The sequence below is a fragment of the Anas acuta genome, chromosome 4 (assembly GCF_963932015.1).
Source record: "Anas acuta chromosome 4, bAnaAcu1.1, whole genome shotgun sequence".
NCBI classification, from domain to species: domain Eukaryota; kingdom Metazoa; phylum Chordata; class Aves; order Anseriformes; family Anatidae; genus Anas; species Anas acuta.
The window spans coordinates 43,879,692-43,896,636 of record NC_088982.1 but is presented as its reverse complement, the minus strand read 5'-3'; the positions used below and the strand labels follow the sequence as shown (position 1 = coordinate 43,896,636).

At 42.0% G+C, this 16,945-nt stretch overlaps 1 protein-coding gene across 5 annotated transcripts in view; it reads left to right on the top strand.

The window, feature by feature from the left end:
* Positions 1–1,568: 1,568 nt before the first annotated feature.
* Positions 1,569–16,945, top strand: part of SH3D19 (SH3 domain containing 19) — an 80,358-nt gene continuing 64,981 nt past the window's right edge. The window contains exons 1-2 of one of the 5 annotated variants that reach the window (XM_068680934.1): positions 4,168–4,256; positions 4,452–4,521. In XM_068680934.1, the coding sequence (XP_068537035.1) occupies positions 4,506–4,521 (16 nt within the window). In that variant the 5' untranslated portion in view covers positions 4,168–4,256; positions 4,452–4,505. Of the gene's footprint in view, positions 1,933–4,114; positions 4,257–4,451; positions 4,522–16,945 lie in introns of those variants that run through there. The other 4 variants (XM_068680933.1, XM_068680937.1, XM_068680936.1 and 1 more) reach the window with 4 other exon arrangements.

Here is a 16,945-nt window from a genome sequence, read left to right as displayed (position 1 = left end):
TTTTTTTTCCTTCCTTGGTAATTTTCAAGATAGTAAGCTTCCTTTCTTTCTCTCTCCCGTCACCCCAGAAATAAACCACATAGTAATAAAAATAAATATTCAGGAAGCAGAAAATGGATGGTTCTTGTCATGCTGTGGTTAGCGGTGTTTAGCAGCTGAATACAGCTGCTGCATTTGGGCTCCATTGCGAAGAAATAGAATACAAACAACACATCCCATTTGTTTCATGTGGGAGAATTTTTGTCTTACACACACATACCATCAATTTTACTCTTCTCTTGTGTTGTTCCTCATACTTTTTGTGTTTGAGCTTCTTTTTTTGTGTATTATGTTGTTGTTGTTGTTGCAGGTGAGGCTGCGTGGCACACCCCTGTAGAGTATCTGCAGCAGAAGCACCCCACTGGGGAAATGCCTATCCAGTTTAGATCAAGTACAAGGTGTTGATCTGGCGCTGGAATTTGTGAGGTGAGATCTTTTGGCTAACATGCAATCCACCCATGCAGAAGTCATCTGAAGCATGAAGCTTTTGAGAACACATACCTGTAGTGGCAGGTTTAACTTGTTTGTAATATAGTCCTACTGTACATTCAGTTTTATGCCTGGCTTTACGTGCCTTTATAGCATAAAGCCTTGTCCTCCTAATGTATAACTATTAAGCCCCTTGAACACTAAGCTCTTAAAGAGGAAAACCAAAACAGAACAACTGTTAAGGAGCAATGGTTGTAAAGTCAGGCACAGAAACACAAAGAAATGCGTAGCTATTCACTTGTATTTACGTATTGTGATACATTTTTTCTTCCTGCGTGGTACTTTTTTTCAGCAGAGTAGATGGTGCTTAGTGAGTCACCACAGATATTGCTCAACATTAGGATTACTCAGTGCTTTGTTGTATCTTCCTGGCCTAATTTGTGGCCACATACTTTATTTAGCGTCCACTTTTCACCTGTTTTGAAGCTGAATTTTACTTCCTCGTGCGCTTTCTTTCAGCAATGCCCAGTGTGGACTCACCTGTGCAAATATTTATGACTTGGTTTTACAATAACATTACACAAAGAAGCAATCTTATTGCAATTCTAGTTATGGGCAAGTGAGGCCCAGGAAAGGAGGAAAAAAAAAAAGGGGGGGCAAAAAAACTTAGACTACGGCTTGCGTTTAAAGCGTCCAACTTGAAGCACAGCCAGACTGTGCAGATCACTTCTGTGCTTCAAGTGTGTACCTACGGGTTGCAAGTGCATCCCTGAGATGGCTTATCTGGAAGTAGTTTGAAGGCCAAGCCAAACCCCACAGCCTGCAAGCCTGGAGGTAGGGCTGGCCATCACCTGAGGGCCTCCCCTCGCCCAGGGAGCCCCCAGGCTGCGGGCGGGCTGCATGTCTGCCCCCCCCGGCCCTGCTACCACAAAGCCTGCCCCTCAACGAGCCTCCCCGGCCCCCAGCCGGCCCCCCCCTCGCCGTCAGCGGCCCTTTATCGCCTCGTTCAACTTTTCTCTTTCTCCAAGGGGCGGCCGAGGTGGCGGTGCCCCCGGCGGCGGCCGCCAGGTACCTCCCCCCGCCGCCTCCTCCGCCCCCTTCGGCGGCGCTGCCAGGCGGCCGCGGGGCTTCCTGCTGACGGCGGCCAGCCGCGGATGGGCAGGACGGGCGGCCGGCCTCCGCTGCCCTTCTCCTCTTCCTCCTCCTCCTCCTCCTCCTCCTCCTCCTCCTCCTCCTCCTCCTCGGCTCCCCCCCCAGCAGCGCGGGGCAGGCCCGGGCGGCGCTGAGGGGAAGGCGCCGGCCTCAGCCGCCGCCCCCCGGCCATGGCAGCCCCCGCTGCTCGCTGAGCGCCGCCGCCCGCGGGCCCCTCGCCCATGGCCGAAGCCTGGAGGCTGGAGGAGGACGAGGAGGAGCTGCGGGAGCTGGGCAGGAGGCACCGCAGGGGTGCCCTGGGCTCGGCGGCAGGTGAGGGGCCGGGGGCGCGGGGCGGCGAGGCTGCAGGTGCCCGTGGGGGGGGCGGGAGGGCGAAGGGCACCGTGAGGGGGCCCGGGGCCACCACAGGAGGACCAGGGGTCACCGTGTGGTCTGTGGAGCCCGTCCTGACCAGCATGGGCGTGTGGGGTGGGAAAGCTGGCACCAAGGACCCGGTGACCCCACAGCGCACCATGACTTGGGACCAGCCTGGTTGGTGGGACTGGGTTTCTCTGTGGGGCTGGGTCACATCAGCAGCGCTGCTGGAGCATTTCATCCCAGTCTGTTGAGCTGGAGTTAATTGAGGGCAGGTGCACCTGTACAGCTGCCCAGCGTGAGCCGAAAGCGTGTTCTCGGAGAGTGGACAGGAAGCTGGCTCCGAAAGCCTGCTCCTCCAGGCTAGCACTGAGGCAGGCACGCGTTGTCCACCAGAGACGCATCCAGACGTCTCTACCAGGAAACATACACACACTCCTTACCAGGAAACTAAATACGTTACTGTTGCTTCTTGTAAACGTCAAGATTGATGGAACATCTAGGTATAAAAGTTATATATAAAATTGCATATAATGGTTTTCGTGCAGGTAAGGACTGCAGGCCTTGGCAAACGGGAGGTGAGAGCTGTTGTGTACAGGAAGGCATGGAGACAGGAGCTTGGGAGCAAACAGGTTGATATGGCTTCATACATAGACCTGGAGGTTGCAGTAAACTTTTGTTTGATAAAATGACATCCAGTGGATCTTGGCAGCAGTTGAAGTAGTTTCATTAATTTGATTGTCATTAAATTGACAAGCAATGCTTATATCACATTCTCTATCTTTACAAAGTTGGTCAATGCAGCATTTTCCTCTTCTTTCGCTGTAAAAATCCTTCCAGAACAAACTGTTTTCTTAAAGTCTGTTTCCAGGGAAAATATCAGCTACACTGCATATTTAAAGTTTAATTCCAAATATTCTGGCAACTACTAATTATGATAAAACCATAATGCTCTAATCACTTTTACAAGTCATGTGGTTTTGTATCCATTTGAGCAACAGGAGTATTCTTTTGCAGATGAGAAAAACAGCAATTTGAGGGCTCCCAATGCAGAGCAGAGTTTGCAACACACAGGCCCTGTGGCTTCCCACAACCCTGGTTATGTCAGTGCATTCCTGGGCAGGTGCAGGATTAGCAGGAGCCAGCATGGCTTGGCACGTGTGCAGGATTTCGCCTCATCGAGGGCAGGAGGGAAAACCAGTGTTGGTTCCCGTACCCTTTCCTCAGTAGCCAAACATGTGAGCTGCTAGTTCTGATACTTGTTTTTTAAAGCTGTTTCTTCTGGAGATATTTATTGGTGGAGAACATCTATTTGGTTCTATGTTCATGTATGTACGTATATAATCATTGCTTTCATGTTGTGAAGCAAAATGTTTTGTAAACTCTGGAAACCAACTCTGTTCCCAGAGTTTATCTTGGTTGAAATGCTACTAATCAGTAATAAAGGGCCCTTCTCTTCCTTTTATAAAACTTTTCATTATTATGTCCTGACAAGCCCCCTCCAAAATGGGCCTGGCACTGTTTACCTTACTAGTGTAAAGTAGGTGTGGATGACTAGCATTCTGCTTTGGCTGTCTCTCCTTCCTTCCATCTGTTTGAAAGACTGCACAGTGGAAAGCAGGGCACAAACACTCCCAGAGTGTTTTTTAAGTCATCCATGAAGCATATCATTTCAAGTGGATGAGTGTGCTGCCCTTCCTTTATTTGATAATTCCCTTATACATTAATATCCAAGCCTGTTGAAAATAAGTGCTTTTTTGTGTGTTATGTGCAGTTACACTGACAAAATGGTAACATACGTAAGTGTTAAATAACTTACTGGGTATATTTCCAAGTTTAAAAAAAGCGTCTTAGCCAGCTGCCAGTTGAAGCATTTTAGTTTGTTAAGCTAATTGCGAATACGAGTATATTAAATTTCTGGTCTGTTCAGCTTATATACGTGGAAGTAAGGGCAGTTGCTCACCTTTGTCCCGCACATACAGGACTTGCGTTTGCAAAGCGAGAGGTAGTTGAAGGGTGAAAGTTCAGAAATGCTTCTGACTTAATAAACACTCAGGTATAATTAGCGCTGTTTTATTGAGGAACGAAAACACAGGACGTCACTGAACGAAGAAGCAGTATTTTTCCTGGGAGCTAGTCCTGGTTGTGCTACCACAGATACAAGAGGATGAAGCAGGTTAGGCTCATCTAGCAGCTTGCTGCTGCGAGAAGGGTGATCCCTTCCTTGGACCTGCGCTTCTGCTCTTCCCGTGTGTCAGCTGTGCTGCTCGTCCGACCTGCTGGTGAGCAAAGTCACTGAAGCTGTGGCTGTGTGGCAGCCTGGGCTGATCTCCCTGCTGGCTGCTGGGGCCTCTCTTGGAGTTCTTGTGCTTACTAGGACCTGCACCAACCTGTTCTGGTGCACTGGCCCAGCAGGAAGCTATTTTTCTTGTTCTCTTTGGTGGATGCAGTTCTGCTGATTCAGCTTGCTGGCAAAGTTTTCTACAGGTTCTGATGGTGTTGAAGCTGGCATAAAAAAAGAGAGTGGGAACATGCAGCCGGAGGGAGGTAAGGCACTGTGCCAGCCAGGAGTTAGTTTGGCTTAGGTTGCCGTGAAACTGTAGGCTGAGCTGTTAAGAAATCTACTTGCCTGTTGTTTTGGTGTAATTTTTCTTTCCTTTTCTTTCTTTTTTTTTTTTTTTTTCCATTGTGTCTAGATTTGTGTGTGTGTCTTGTTGTTGTTGTCTGGTTCAATGAGCTTTAGAGGCCTGCTGAAGCAGTAGAAAAATGCCAGAACTGATGTTAAAAGCAGGGAATGGCAACTTGGAGATATGACCAGATGAGGTGGGAACAGAACTATCCTTGTCCGTGGCAGACATCTTAGGTAGCTTAACTATTTTGTTTGACTGCCTGTTTACCCCACCGTACGCCAGTGGGATGAGTTTTCTCTGAATTCAAGAAAGCTTTTTGATTAGCTCATTCTGGGAAACTGGGAGAAGGTAACAAGTAGAGCAATTTGAGAATCTCCTAATGAAATGATTTTCCCTTTGAGAAAATGATGATTGATTTTTTTTTTTTTATATATATTATTTCTTTAAGTGGTAGGAAAGAAGAATAGGATATAATCTTTAAAAATTGGGAAGAATAAAATTAGCTACATGGGTTCATTAAACTGAATCTCCTAGCCACCTGCTGTGGGAAAGGAAGCCAGTCTTGCAGGAAACCTTTTATATAAGTAAGTAAAATAACATGATAGATTTCATCTTAAAATAACGTGATTGATTATACCCTCATGTTGCATATGCCTGCCATACAGGTTCTTACTCAGAGAAGTCATAGAGAACACTGGATTTTTACTGGATATTTTTCTTTTTAAATTTATGATTATAATCTTTTTGTTTAGCTTGTTTTTAATGAAGTGAATGATGAAAAAGAAAACAAAACAACCAACCTAAGATCATCTTTTCTATATACTTGCATGCTCTGTCCAGTCTAACTTTGGACTTTAATCTGGTGTACTTTTCTGTTTTGGTGAGCTTTTTATTTTATGAGTACAGACTCAAATAAGGAAGCTTTATAGTGAGTAAGTGAGTATAGTAAATGTTAGTTGTGAAATGCTTTGGTTAATTGTGTGTCTAAGCACAAAAGGCTTGTCGCATTAGGAGTGAGAGAGAATCTCAGTATTCTGGTGTTACCGAAAGTGCACACGCAATTTTAAATACACTTAATATCTATATTATTTCACTTTGAATTCTGGTCAGTGTTCCTAGAGAAAGAGTAGTTGTTATGGATGTAGAAGATGTTTCCTTACTTTAAATTAAAAAAAGAAAGCCAGATACAGAAGTCAGTAACAAAATTTGAGTTCATAATGAAGAGCTCTTGTGATTTATACTATGTGTGTATTTAAAAGTATAGATGGTCATTAATACAAGGAAAGGCTCTGATTTAATTCAATATTGCTTGTTTTTATCATAAATGCTTGTCTGTGGCTTGTTCCTATGTAGTGGCTGTGAATTTTGCACACAACTTTTTCTATGCTGACATCTCTGGTTGTGTTTTGTATCTGCTTCTCTACAGTATTTCAAGTGTTTTCTGGAACTTCTTCAGCTCTAGTGGGCAATTTTAGATTATGGATGCAATTATCAATTTTTGGTTGGTTGATTGACTGAATGCTTTGCTTTTTAGCCAAAACAAGACCTAGTTCACAGTTGGGTCAACACTTTGCACTCCCACATCAAACTGGTGCTGACTTGTTTTCGAAGTTGAGAACCATGAGCTGTATCCAGTCTAACACATTAAGGTTAAATATCTCCCTGCTCAACATGCTGAGAAATTACTGGGGTACGTTTGCATAGTGTGGCTGATGAAACTTAGTGAATGGTAATTTGCAGGCATCGTGGATTTTTTTCAGATAAGAATTTGATACAAGAATGCGCAGCAGTTGTTCCGAAGTTAATGCAAAATGTGTGTTTGGCCTTGAGAACAAAAGAATAAGGTGATGTGAGATTCTTCATGAAATTCAGCATTGATGAAGTGCTGAACTCCTTTAGGGGTCACTAGATCGTGACATAAACAGCTTGAACATAGCAGCTCCCAGGGGGTGCCTGTGACCCTGGGTAGTGAGAAAATGTGATGAGGAAAAAGGTGGCTGAAAGAGTTAGGTGTTGTGTTCCTATAATCTTAAATAAACCTTATATTTAAGACGTGGAAAGCTCTTCTTCTTACGGAATAGAAATCACTGTTCAACTGGGAACTTCATCATCTGCATGTCTCTGTCTTTCAGCTCTGATCTGGAAATTGTTCTGCTCATCTGTGGCAAAAGTAATCATTTATCATCTGTTATTCGTAATGGTATATGTTAACCATTATTCGTCTGTTAGGAAGAAAGATAAACATGACAAAACAGATCACCTGTCTTGAATAAATGCGTAAGGTATAGTTATGATCTGCCAGTCTGTCCATGTGCAAACAAGAAGCACTCACAAAAAGTTTGAGGAAGAGAGTTGTGGGTGTTGGTTATTTATTTAATCAGTCAGAGCACAAGTTCAGGTGTGGTAGGGCTAATTGCTGGCTGGACATCCCTTACCTGTTTCTTTTGGGATTTGGTCTCATGGTTTTTGCAGTCTCAATGCAGGCTCAAGGGCTACAGTCCTGATAATTATTTGAGGCCCCACCACAGTAAAAGACTTAAAATTTAAAGAGCACAAATAATGCAGTTCTTATTAAGTAATATCAAAGTAGTGCTAATATGTTGTATAATGTAGGTATTAAAAAATTACCTGGTTAGGCCTTTCCCATAACCCACTGAAGTTGTTTTACATGTTTCCACTAAATTTCCTAGTCTTTGAATCTAGCTTGCTTGAGATAAATATAAGAAGCTAACTAGAATTTTTGTGGAATATAATAACATAACCGTATGTGGAAACTCATTATCCTTTCTTGAAATTGAAGTGTGCTGTCTGTGGCAAGAAAAAAACTTCTTGCAGTTCCTTGGGAAAGAGCACAGACTGCACCACAAAGAATGTTGTGTCTTCGGAAGAAACAAGCCTTCTAAAAATAAAAGCTGCTCTAAGGAAAATAACTGAATAATTTGTGATAGCCAACAGGGAGTAGTCTTTTCCTAGCCAAGAGACTGTAGAAGGACTAATAATAAAAGACTTATGTGATGAAATAGATCTTCTTCACTTAGCTTATAGCCAAAGCAAGGCACAAAAATGAATTGTTGCATAAGGAGTGGGGAGATGATAGCCAAAGAGAAGAACCCAGGGAGTGATGATGGTCCAAAACCATGCTGTTAACTGGGTGTTGCAATCAATCGCTTCCTGTCAAGGTAACAAGTAATAACTCAGGGTTGTTGCATAAATACAGGGGATGGACAGCAAAGGGCAGCGTGAGTCAGAACATCATTGCAAGAACCTTGAGCAAGCAACCTGGGCTCTGCCCACAGCCGGGGGTTGGAACTTGGGACCCTTAAGGTCCCTTCCAACAAAAGCCATTCTGTGATTCGAAGAAGTTTTTACCACAGTGGCTGTTGTTCTCAGATGAAACAAGTTTAGTATTTGTAAATAAAGTTGAAAATAGTTACCCTTGACTTAAAGTCTGGAAACAAGAGAGAGGTGGTATTAACCCTCGTTCTGTGAAAAGTTAATGTAATTCAGAGCACGCATTTCAATAAGTATTTCATACGATACGTGCAGCGTGAATTTTTATTTTGATAGTGCTTAAAGACATTTGACGTAAATATCTTCTGTTGATGCTTATCATCTCTAGTTAAATACAGTGCTTTGCATAGGGCATCATATACTGTCCTTGCTCTGGTGATTTCGTGGCTCTGAAGTGTGACAGCGTTGGCTGGAAGCGAGCTCTGGGGCTCACCTAGCCCAGCCTCTAGCTTGAAGCAGGACTTCTGCCAAGACTAGATCCATCCACCAAAGCTTCCTCTAGTCATGTCATAAGTAGTCTTCCAAAAGAGAAGGATTTACAGCCTCTGCGTGCAACCTGTTCCAGCCCTGCATTACCTCCCAGTGAAGGAATTTTTCCTCACTTTAAGCCTAAACCTCCCACGCCACAGTTGTGACCATTGCCCCTTGTTATGTTGTCTGCTAATACCAGGAAGAATTTGCATTTGTGATCTTTGTTACTACCCTTCAGGCAGCTGTGTAGATAGCTCGTTTGCCTCCTCTTTGCTCATCTAAAAAAGCCTGGACCCTTCAACCTTATCATTGGGCAGTTCTGCTTCACATACTCAGTTTTTCAACTGGAGTAGAAGCATCAGCTGAATTTCTAGCCAAGATTTTTACTCTTACCGTGAAAAACAGCATGCACAAAGTTACTGAAGCATTCCAACTGCAGACTTGAGAAGACAATGTATCATCTGTTGATCCGTGCTTTATGCTTGGCAGCCATCCTTCCCCTCAGTGAAAGACCAACTTAAGTTTTGGGGGGAAGCCTAGATTTAGTAGATGATGACACAGAGCAGAAAAACTTCATTTTTTTCCTCCAATGCTCTATGATTTTTGAAAGACACAGACTTCTATGGGTATCAGTATTAAGTTGATCATCTGATGTAGTACTGTGTTACGCTAACTGCGTCAGGTGTTGGAAATCAGCAGTTCTGTGTGGACTGGGCATGTTATTCTAAAAACATCAATTTGACATTCTGACTTGAGAATTAAGGATCTTTTATCAAGATTTAATGGAGTTCCAAATAAGATGCTTTGAAGATGAACTCAACTGGTCTGTGATTTTTTTTTCAAATATGACGGAACAAACCTATACCTGCCATATTGATACCAGAGGAACATGGCTATAAGCAGCTGCATTTGAGGCCAACGTGAAAGGCTCAACAAAAGTCAAGCTGAAAATTTCACACTGTAATATTAAAAGCTGAATGCAACAAATCTCACTGGTCATTTTCTTTCCTACTGCTTATCTTTATTTATTTATTTATTTTTATTCTAAGCTTTTTAAGGGGGTGTTGCACTGATTTTGTACATGAATCACCACCTCAGTCAGCTTGTTGAGGTTATTGTAGAAAATGTGGTTGGATCAGAACCTGCAGAAGATGTTGAATGGGTGATACAGTCACTCCAGTAACTAAAAGCGTGTACTGCCTCAGACTTTTGGAGCCACGATACTGGCTTATCTGTGCCCCATTGAAAAACTGAAAAATACTGGACAAGAAGTTAATAATTTTCATGCCCATGGGCAAGTTATGCTGGATCAGACAAAAGGATCATCTTGTTCAGTAACCTGGTTCTTACAGTTACCTACAAATGCCTTCAGAGAAGTATGCAAGAAACCTCTATGAAGTTTTAATTTTTAATTCTAAAAAGGATTGCTTATCCTCTGCAGCCAACACCTTAGAAACTTCTTGGAGGCTGATATGAAAGTTTCTGTTAAATAGTTACCCAGTGCTTTATCTTTTATGGTTTCGGTTCCTTTTTGACACCACTTATACTTTTGATCTTCAAATGTTACATCATAGCAAGGAATGCAATTTAGTTCTTCACTGTACATAACCAATTACTACCTGTTATATGCTGGTTGATATTTTTACTGGATATTCACTAATTCTTGAATTATGGGAAATTCATCATCATAAATATTTTGCTTTTTTAATGTGTCTTTGAACATGGTGATTCACATTCTAAAAGCTGTAGGTAAATTTCAAGCACTGTGTTTCCTACAAAGGTGGTTCTGCTGCATTCTCCTCCTAGACAGAATGTTGTATGCATAAAATAAGCTATTTGATTATTTTCTTCACCGATAACATTTTGTTTCTATTTACATGAGGCAAGCTAAAATTAATGTAAATTGTTTTCTTAAGGTGATAAATTTATATTCATCATGCAGTCTGTCTTGCATTAAAACCCAAGCAGTCAATATCGCAGATCTACATGTGAAAATTGATTCAGGTTGTGCACATCTGTGTTAAATCATTTACAAGAATTTTTGAGTGAACAGAGTGCTGTGATGTTATTTATTATTAAAATACTGTTTGCTCTTCCTGTTAGAGTGATGGGATATAAATACCTGGAAACAAGCTCAGCATTTTGATAACTTTCTCATGATAAATTGTTCCCTCAGCGTTCATTTTATGATTGTCTGCACTGCAAATTTACAGTGCAGAAACTAATAGAAATGTGGAACTTGGGATCAAAGTTAGAGCTTTGGAAAAATCTCTCCTCTTACCTAGGGCTTTGAAAATGTCATGGTTGGATGCCACAGTTGATCTGATGGCAAATACTGCTGGCTTTGTCACTCGCCATAAGGCTGTCAGCCTTTCAGGTTGATGGTTGGACTTGGTGGTCTGGGAGGTCTTTTCAAGACCTTTCTAGGACTTCATTGAAGGTCTAGGTGATTCTGAGTACATCTGAAGAAACACACAGTAATCACTAAACTGGAATGATGAAACTCACCTGAGAATAGGCTACCTGAGAGTGTGGGGCTCCTGCTGTAGTCCACCACCTCCTCTGTTTAAGCAGGTCTGGACAGTGCTTGGAGCAGTGTCCCTACCAGATTGGGACAGGCATCAGTGAATGACAAGACAGGAGGATGCTGCACGCCTCGTGTATCCAGCAGTAACAGGCATAACTTTCTGCAGAGCACCAGCATCCACTCTGGGAAATGCGTGCTATCTGCCGCTGTGACTCTGGGGACGCTTCATTTCTCCAGTTCCTGTCCACTGCTTTGGGGTTGGTGGATCCATCACCAAGAACTATTTAATTGAGGGGTGTCATTATGCTCCTGACACCCTAGCAAAGCAGAGGTACTTATTAATGTGTTTACAGAAGTTGGATGCCTGTGATGGATCCTCTGGCACCTCTTCGGCGTATGCACAGGAGTGGGGTGGGGAAGAGGAGAGGTCTGGGTGCACATGGAAGGGAGAGCTGTTTCTCCAAGGTGCTGAGGAATTGGAATGGTCTCTGACAGCATTACCATGGTGCCCAGGAACCCATGTTTTTTCTGTGGTAATCAGGGGATCCCTTGTTTTCAGCTTTTCAGGATGCTTATGGCTTTGCCATCTTCTTGCCATTTGTTTAAAGCTGCTGGCCTTTGAAATCTCTCCTTGGACAGTAGAGAGGAACTGCTTCCGTGAGGAGCAACTGAATGAGAGACACATGGGCGTTTAAAAGACTGAGGACTGGATACACTAACCTGATGTCAAAGCTAGAAGCTGCTAAAAATTACTTTTATAATAGCTGCTCTCAATTGTGTGTTTTCTGAGAGCCTGAAAGGATGAGGAAGTACATGTGCTGAATGTTCAGAAAAACAGATGAGAGGATTTTGAGAAATACTGTAATTAGGAGCCCAAAGATGGGCGCAGTCAGCTCTTCCCTAAAACAGGGGGGGCAGATGAGAAGAATGAAAGGTGTATGTTTGTAATATCAATGGCCATTTTTAAAGCATTTCTTAGAGTTGTGACAGCTTTGATTTTGTTCACAAAGAGACCTGGTATTTTTATTACGATTCATGTATGTTTGTGTTTTGTAAGCTGTGTTGAAGTCATCCATAGCTTTCAAGTTCTAACTAAACCATAACACACCAACCTGTGCATTGCGAACTGTGCTCGTGTTTGTTGAGCGTGCTTGAGGTTCGTACAAAGTGGTGTAAAAGCCTCGTGCTCTACAAGTGTTGCCTGCCACTCCTCTCCCAGCAGATGGTGTTGGTGTTTTGTTACCTGTTATTTCCTTATTGTCCCCCCTCTTTCATTCTCTCCTATCTTCCCCCTTTATAAAACATTGTTTTGTATCCTGACTTCTGGTCAGGATGGTCCTCAAGGACCAAAGGACACAAATGTTCATATTACATGCATGTGTTACACCATAACAAAGGTACCTTGAAGAGGATTTGGTAGATGTTTAATGTTTGCCTTGGGGTGGGATGTGGATGAACTCATCTCACACCTCAGTAAAATGTTTTCAAAATGCCAGGTGACTCGTATCTTAAAAAATGAGCTTTGGATGCTGATCACTATCATATATCATCCACAACTTTTAAACGTGTATTCAGTGTCAATGGATCAGGGTTATCTTAGATTCCAACAGTTTATTGGTATATGCCGACAATATTAAACAATTCCATTTTTCAGATCTTCAGACAACTCCTTTTAATGATGTTTCTGAACCTTGTAATCTTTATTTTGAACTTAGCGATATGGTTTAGTGGAGGACTTGTTAGTGTTAGGTCAGAGGTTGGACTTGACGATCTTGAGGTCTCTTCCAACCTAGACAATTCTGTGATTGTGATTTTAGTGTACAGAGCAAGAGACCTTCAGGAGGATAATCCGTGTTGTAGATTTTACAGAAAATCCAGTGTATGTGAGAAGCAGTTGCTCTATTTGCTTTCCTAGAATTTTTTATTTTTGTGTGGCTATTGGGCAGAATTATCAATGTCACTGGAGGAAAATCTTTTGTTAATAGGCTAATTTCAAATGCACTTTTCTATAAAATCAGTACTTGCTACAGACAATTGAGGTTTAAGAATGTTCTCATGCTAGCTCTCTTTATTTGGACTGGGTAAACAATTTGGGGATAATTGGGGATAATTTGGAGAATAAAATCAGCATAAATGCTGACATGGGACCAAAAAATATTCCATCAACAATCTATTGACTATTTCAGTGGTATCTGAAGAGAAATAAATATTATTTGCCTTGTACATTTATTCTCTTTTCATAGATGTTGTTCTTTTATGATTGAGTGTGTTTCAATCGGTTATTACAATAAGCATTTTTCTTTCTGTATGTCTTCATCCCCCTGTTCTCCAAATTCCCCCCAAACTACAGACCTATGCATTTGCTTGCGCTAACAACAATACCTAGATTCCAGATTAATATGTGGAGGTATAGAAGCTGTGCTGTCAGCATTGCTGTCAGTGGGTTCACAGGATGAAGTAATTAAGAATATTTTTTTTCTTGTTAGTTTATTTTAAAGCTGAATTAGTTTCCTGTGCTACGGAAGTGGAAATGTCTGTAGCTGATACTCCCATTCAGCACCTTATTGTGAATTCATGTCTCACGCGCGTTACGTGAGACTTGACTTCCAAGCATATAATGTGTAAGATTACCCTGCAGACTGTTGTTGATTTTTGCCATCTCAAAAATAGAAGGGTTCTGTTTTGGATATGCAAATTCCAAAAACTTCTAATTGCCCCTGGATCGGGGTGGGGTTGGTGGAGGATTGTTGGAGGGAAAGGCATGGTGAGATTTGCAAAATATTTGGTGTCCAAAAATGATTTTCTTGCTATATAATATTAGTACTTCACAAATAGAGATTACATTTTTTGCAAGTTACAAAATAGGTTGTGAATTCACAAAAATTGTGCATGATTATCTGAAATGCACGTAACAAAGGCTGTTTCTACAATGCATTAGTTTGTACCGTGTAGGTCAAAGGAAATTGCTTAAATGGTGGAAGTGATATCCCCTGCACTCAGCCTGAAATTATCCCTGCCTGTGGCCAGGAATGCACAACTTTAGGAAACTGTTGTTCAACAGGAAGGGAAGAATAAGGCAAGCCTGATAGAAAACTTAAAATGGTTCTTCTTATATTATTTTTTTATATCATTTATTGTTGTGTATCAGCACTCTATGGCAAAGAAACCTAGTGTCAGACTGAGCTCTGTTGTGTTCCTGAGGAATAAGCAGAGCCTATACAGGAAAGCTATGTCTCTGGGAAGGAAGTGGCAGTACCATGCTCTTGAAAGATTTCTTTTTATTGGTAATGCTGGCAATGTCTGAAATGCTTTTCAGAAATGTAAATTTTAACATTTCTGAAATACCTGGAGAGGGAGGTATCTTGTGGTTATATATCTTCAGTCTATCAAAAAGACGAGTCAAGTTAATTGGTACTTCACTCTATGAAATTATCAAGAAAATTAAGTAGTAGGGTTCCTCTTAGCTCCCACTGTGATTCTGGGAGCTCTGCCTGCTTTAGTCCTATGTGCCTGAAGTACATCATCTAAGAATGACGTTGCACTGACCAGCTGCAATGTCTTGTCTAAAGATGTGCTGATTTGCACCTTCAGAAGTTGTTCGTTTCATGAAAAAACAGCTTTAGAAACAAATGCATGCTTAAATTTTAGAAGATACAAGTGTTTTAACGTATGGATATGCTGCATATATGATTGCTCACATACTTTGTTTATTGATCATGGCCTCAGAACAGGGAACCAGTGCTGAGCTTGGTTGAAGTTATTCCAACATGGACCATTTTGAGGAGCAGAGAGCTTACACAGTCCTTCCTTTATCTCATTTTTCTGCATCAGCCCCTCTCTTATGACTGGCACGTGTGCTTACACTGATGCCCACACAATTTTGCTGTTGAGTTGCAGGAGTAACACAGGAGCAAGAACGAGAGGCTAGAAATTCACAGCCACAAAAACAAATTGGCAGCAAATGTAGCACCAGTAGATGTGGCCCCTGTTGTCCAGTAAATTCTTTTTTTCATTTATATAGCACACAAGTACACGGAAGGCTTTAAAGGTGACTATAGTTCACTGTTAATCTCTTTAGCAATTGAAAAATATGGCCTTTGGATAATTAGAAGCTGTATGGTGGTCAGTAGGTCTCAAGGTTAAATACTCGCCCAGAGGTTCAATGAATTCTTCTGTACATATTTACATGTTTGTTCTTTTTTTTTGTTTTCCCTTGGCCATATATCAGTCGTGCTTAGGAGTGAAGAAAGCATTACTTCCAAGACTAAAACACTGCAAGAATGCTGTGTGCCTGCAAGACTCAGTTACCATTGGTATTGAAATGGACAGGCCAGTGACATTTCATTTGGGGGGCAGTGGGCTGTGTAATCCATTCTTTTCCCCAATTTACTGCTCTGGAATTTAGCAGCATTCTGCAGAATTTAAAGAAGGTATAAAAACCGTCTGCCCTTATGGTTGTAAACTTGGTGTGTGTCCTGGTTTTGTGGCCTTTTGGAGAGCAGGGATAGCTATACGTTACCCTAAATGAGAAAAACTTCTTCAAAGCCTCTCATTAATCTCTCCTCATGCTTTCTGCCTTTTAAACAACTGATAAGGGACTCTGCTGCTACAGTACTGAAATATATAGATAAATGTTCGGTCTTGCAGTTTTTATTGTATAGCAGTTCCTAATCAAACTGAATGAAATTTATAGTAGATTGCATACCCTGGAACTGATTTGCATTGTTACGACTCCTCACCCAAGAGGAGCACTATAAAGAAACAGGAGTCTCTGAGAGCCACATCCTGCCTTAACGAAATGGAAGGCAGAAATACGGCAACACCACAGGCTGCTATAGCTTATCTCAGTGCAAATAAAACGAGCACTGAAAATCCCACACAGCTGCAGATCTTTTGCCCAGGGAACGTGCAGTTTTGTTTGACGTAGGGCCCTATGTACGCTGATAATGTGAAGTGGAAATTTGGGGCTCTTTGATCTGGGGCAGCTGGCTAACAGGAACTGTTGCAATGTGATCAGCTGGGTCAGCTGGTCAAGATTAGGAAAATGAAGTTGTTAATGTAGTGGTAGTAGCCATCATATCTCTGCATGATGTCTTGTTAAGGTTGCTGCATCAGGTTTAGGGCCTAGAAGCTTACAGAAGTATGCTCCTTGGGGACTGGGGCATGTGGGTTGGAGCAATTTGTTTAGTCACTTTCAACAATTGCCTATTCTGAGAAGATGACTTCTCTGTAGTTTTTGTATTTGGGGTTGCCAGCACTACTGGCAACAGTACTGCTTAAAAGCCCACTGTTTCTGTTGCCTGTTTTTTTACAGAGGCTTGCCATTGCTGCAGAAGTATTGTTACAAGCATCTCCTACTACTTTTCTTTACCAAACCAATGCAGTGCCATGGTGGGCTAAAAGCAATTGAGACAGACAGGTTTTTTGTAATAAAGTGTCCTCCTGGAGAGCGTCGGGATGTCCTGCCCCCTCTGGCGGCTGCTCCATTCAAGAGCCATAGTTCGGGTGAAAACACAGTATTTCCCAAAGTGGACAGAGTGTGTGCTTCCCTTTGTCCTCTTCGGCCAATTCAGCTTTTACAAGAGCTCGAGCTGAGGGCTGGGATTAAGGGTAGGAAGTTGCATCTGTGTCCAGAGGTAACTGCCTTGGAAGCTCCCCACTCTCTTTGCAGGTTGAAAGCAGCAGAATGTCTCTTAACTTTCCACTCCTTTTTCAACAGCATTTTGTGTTTATGCTTAAATTTTTTTCTAGTGAGAGCAGGCTTTTCAGTAGAAGGCACTCTTAGCAACAAGATGCTTTGGAGAATATTGCAAAATAAACAGAGAAAAACAATGGCTCTCTTTGGTGTGGGCTGCCTTTTTCCCTTTTCTTTGCTTGTCTTCCAAAGACGAGAGGGAATGACTTAAAAGCTATTGTTTTCTGCTTTGGTGGTCTTTTTTGGCAAAAACTTCAGCTATTCTGGGTTTGTGGAACGACTGAAATAAAGTCATGTCAGTTATTTTTCTCCTGATGGTTATGTTTATACTTTCCTTGAGAAGAAAAACTGTTCTGT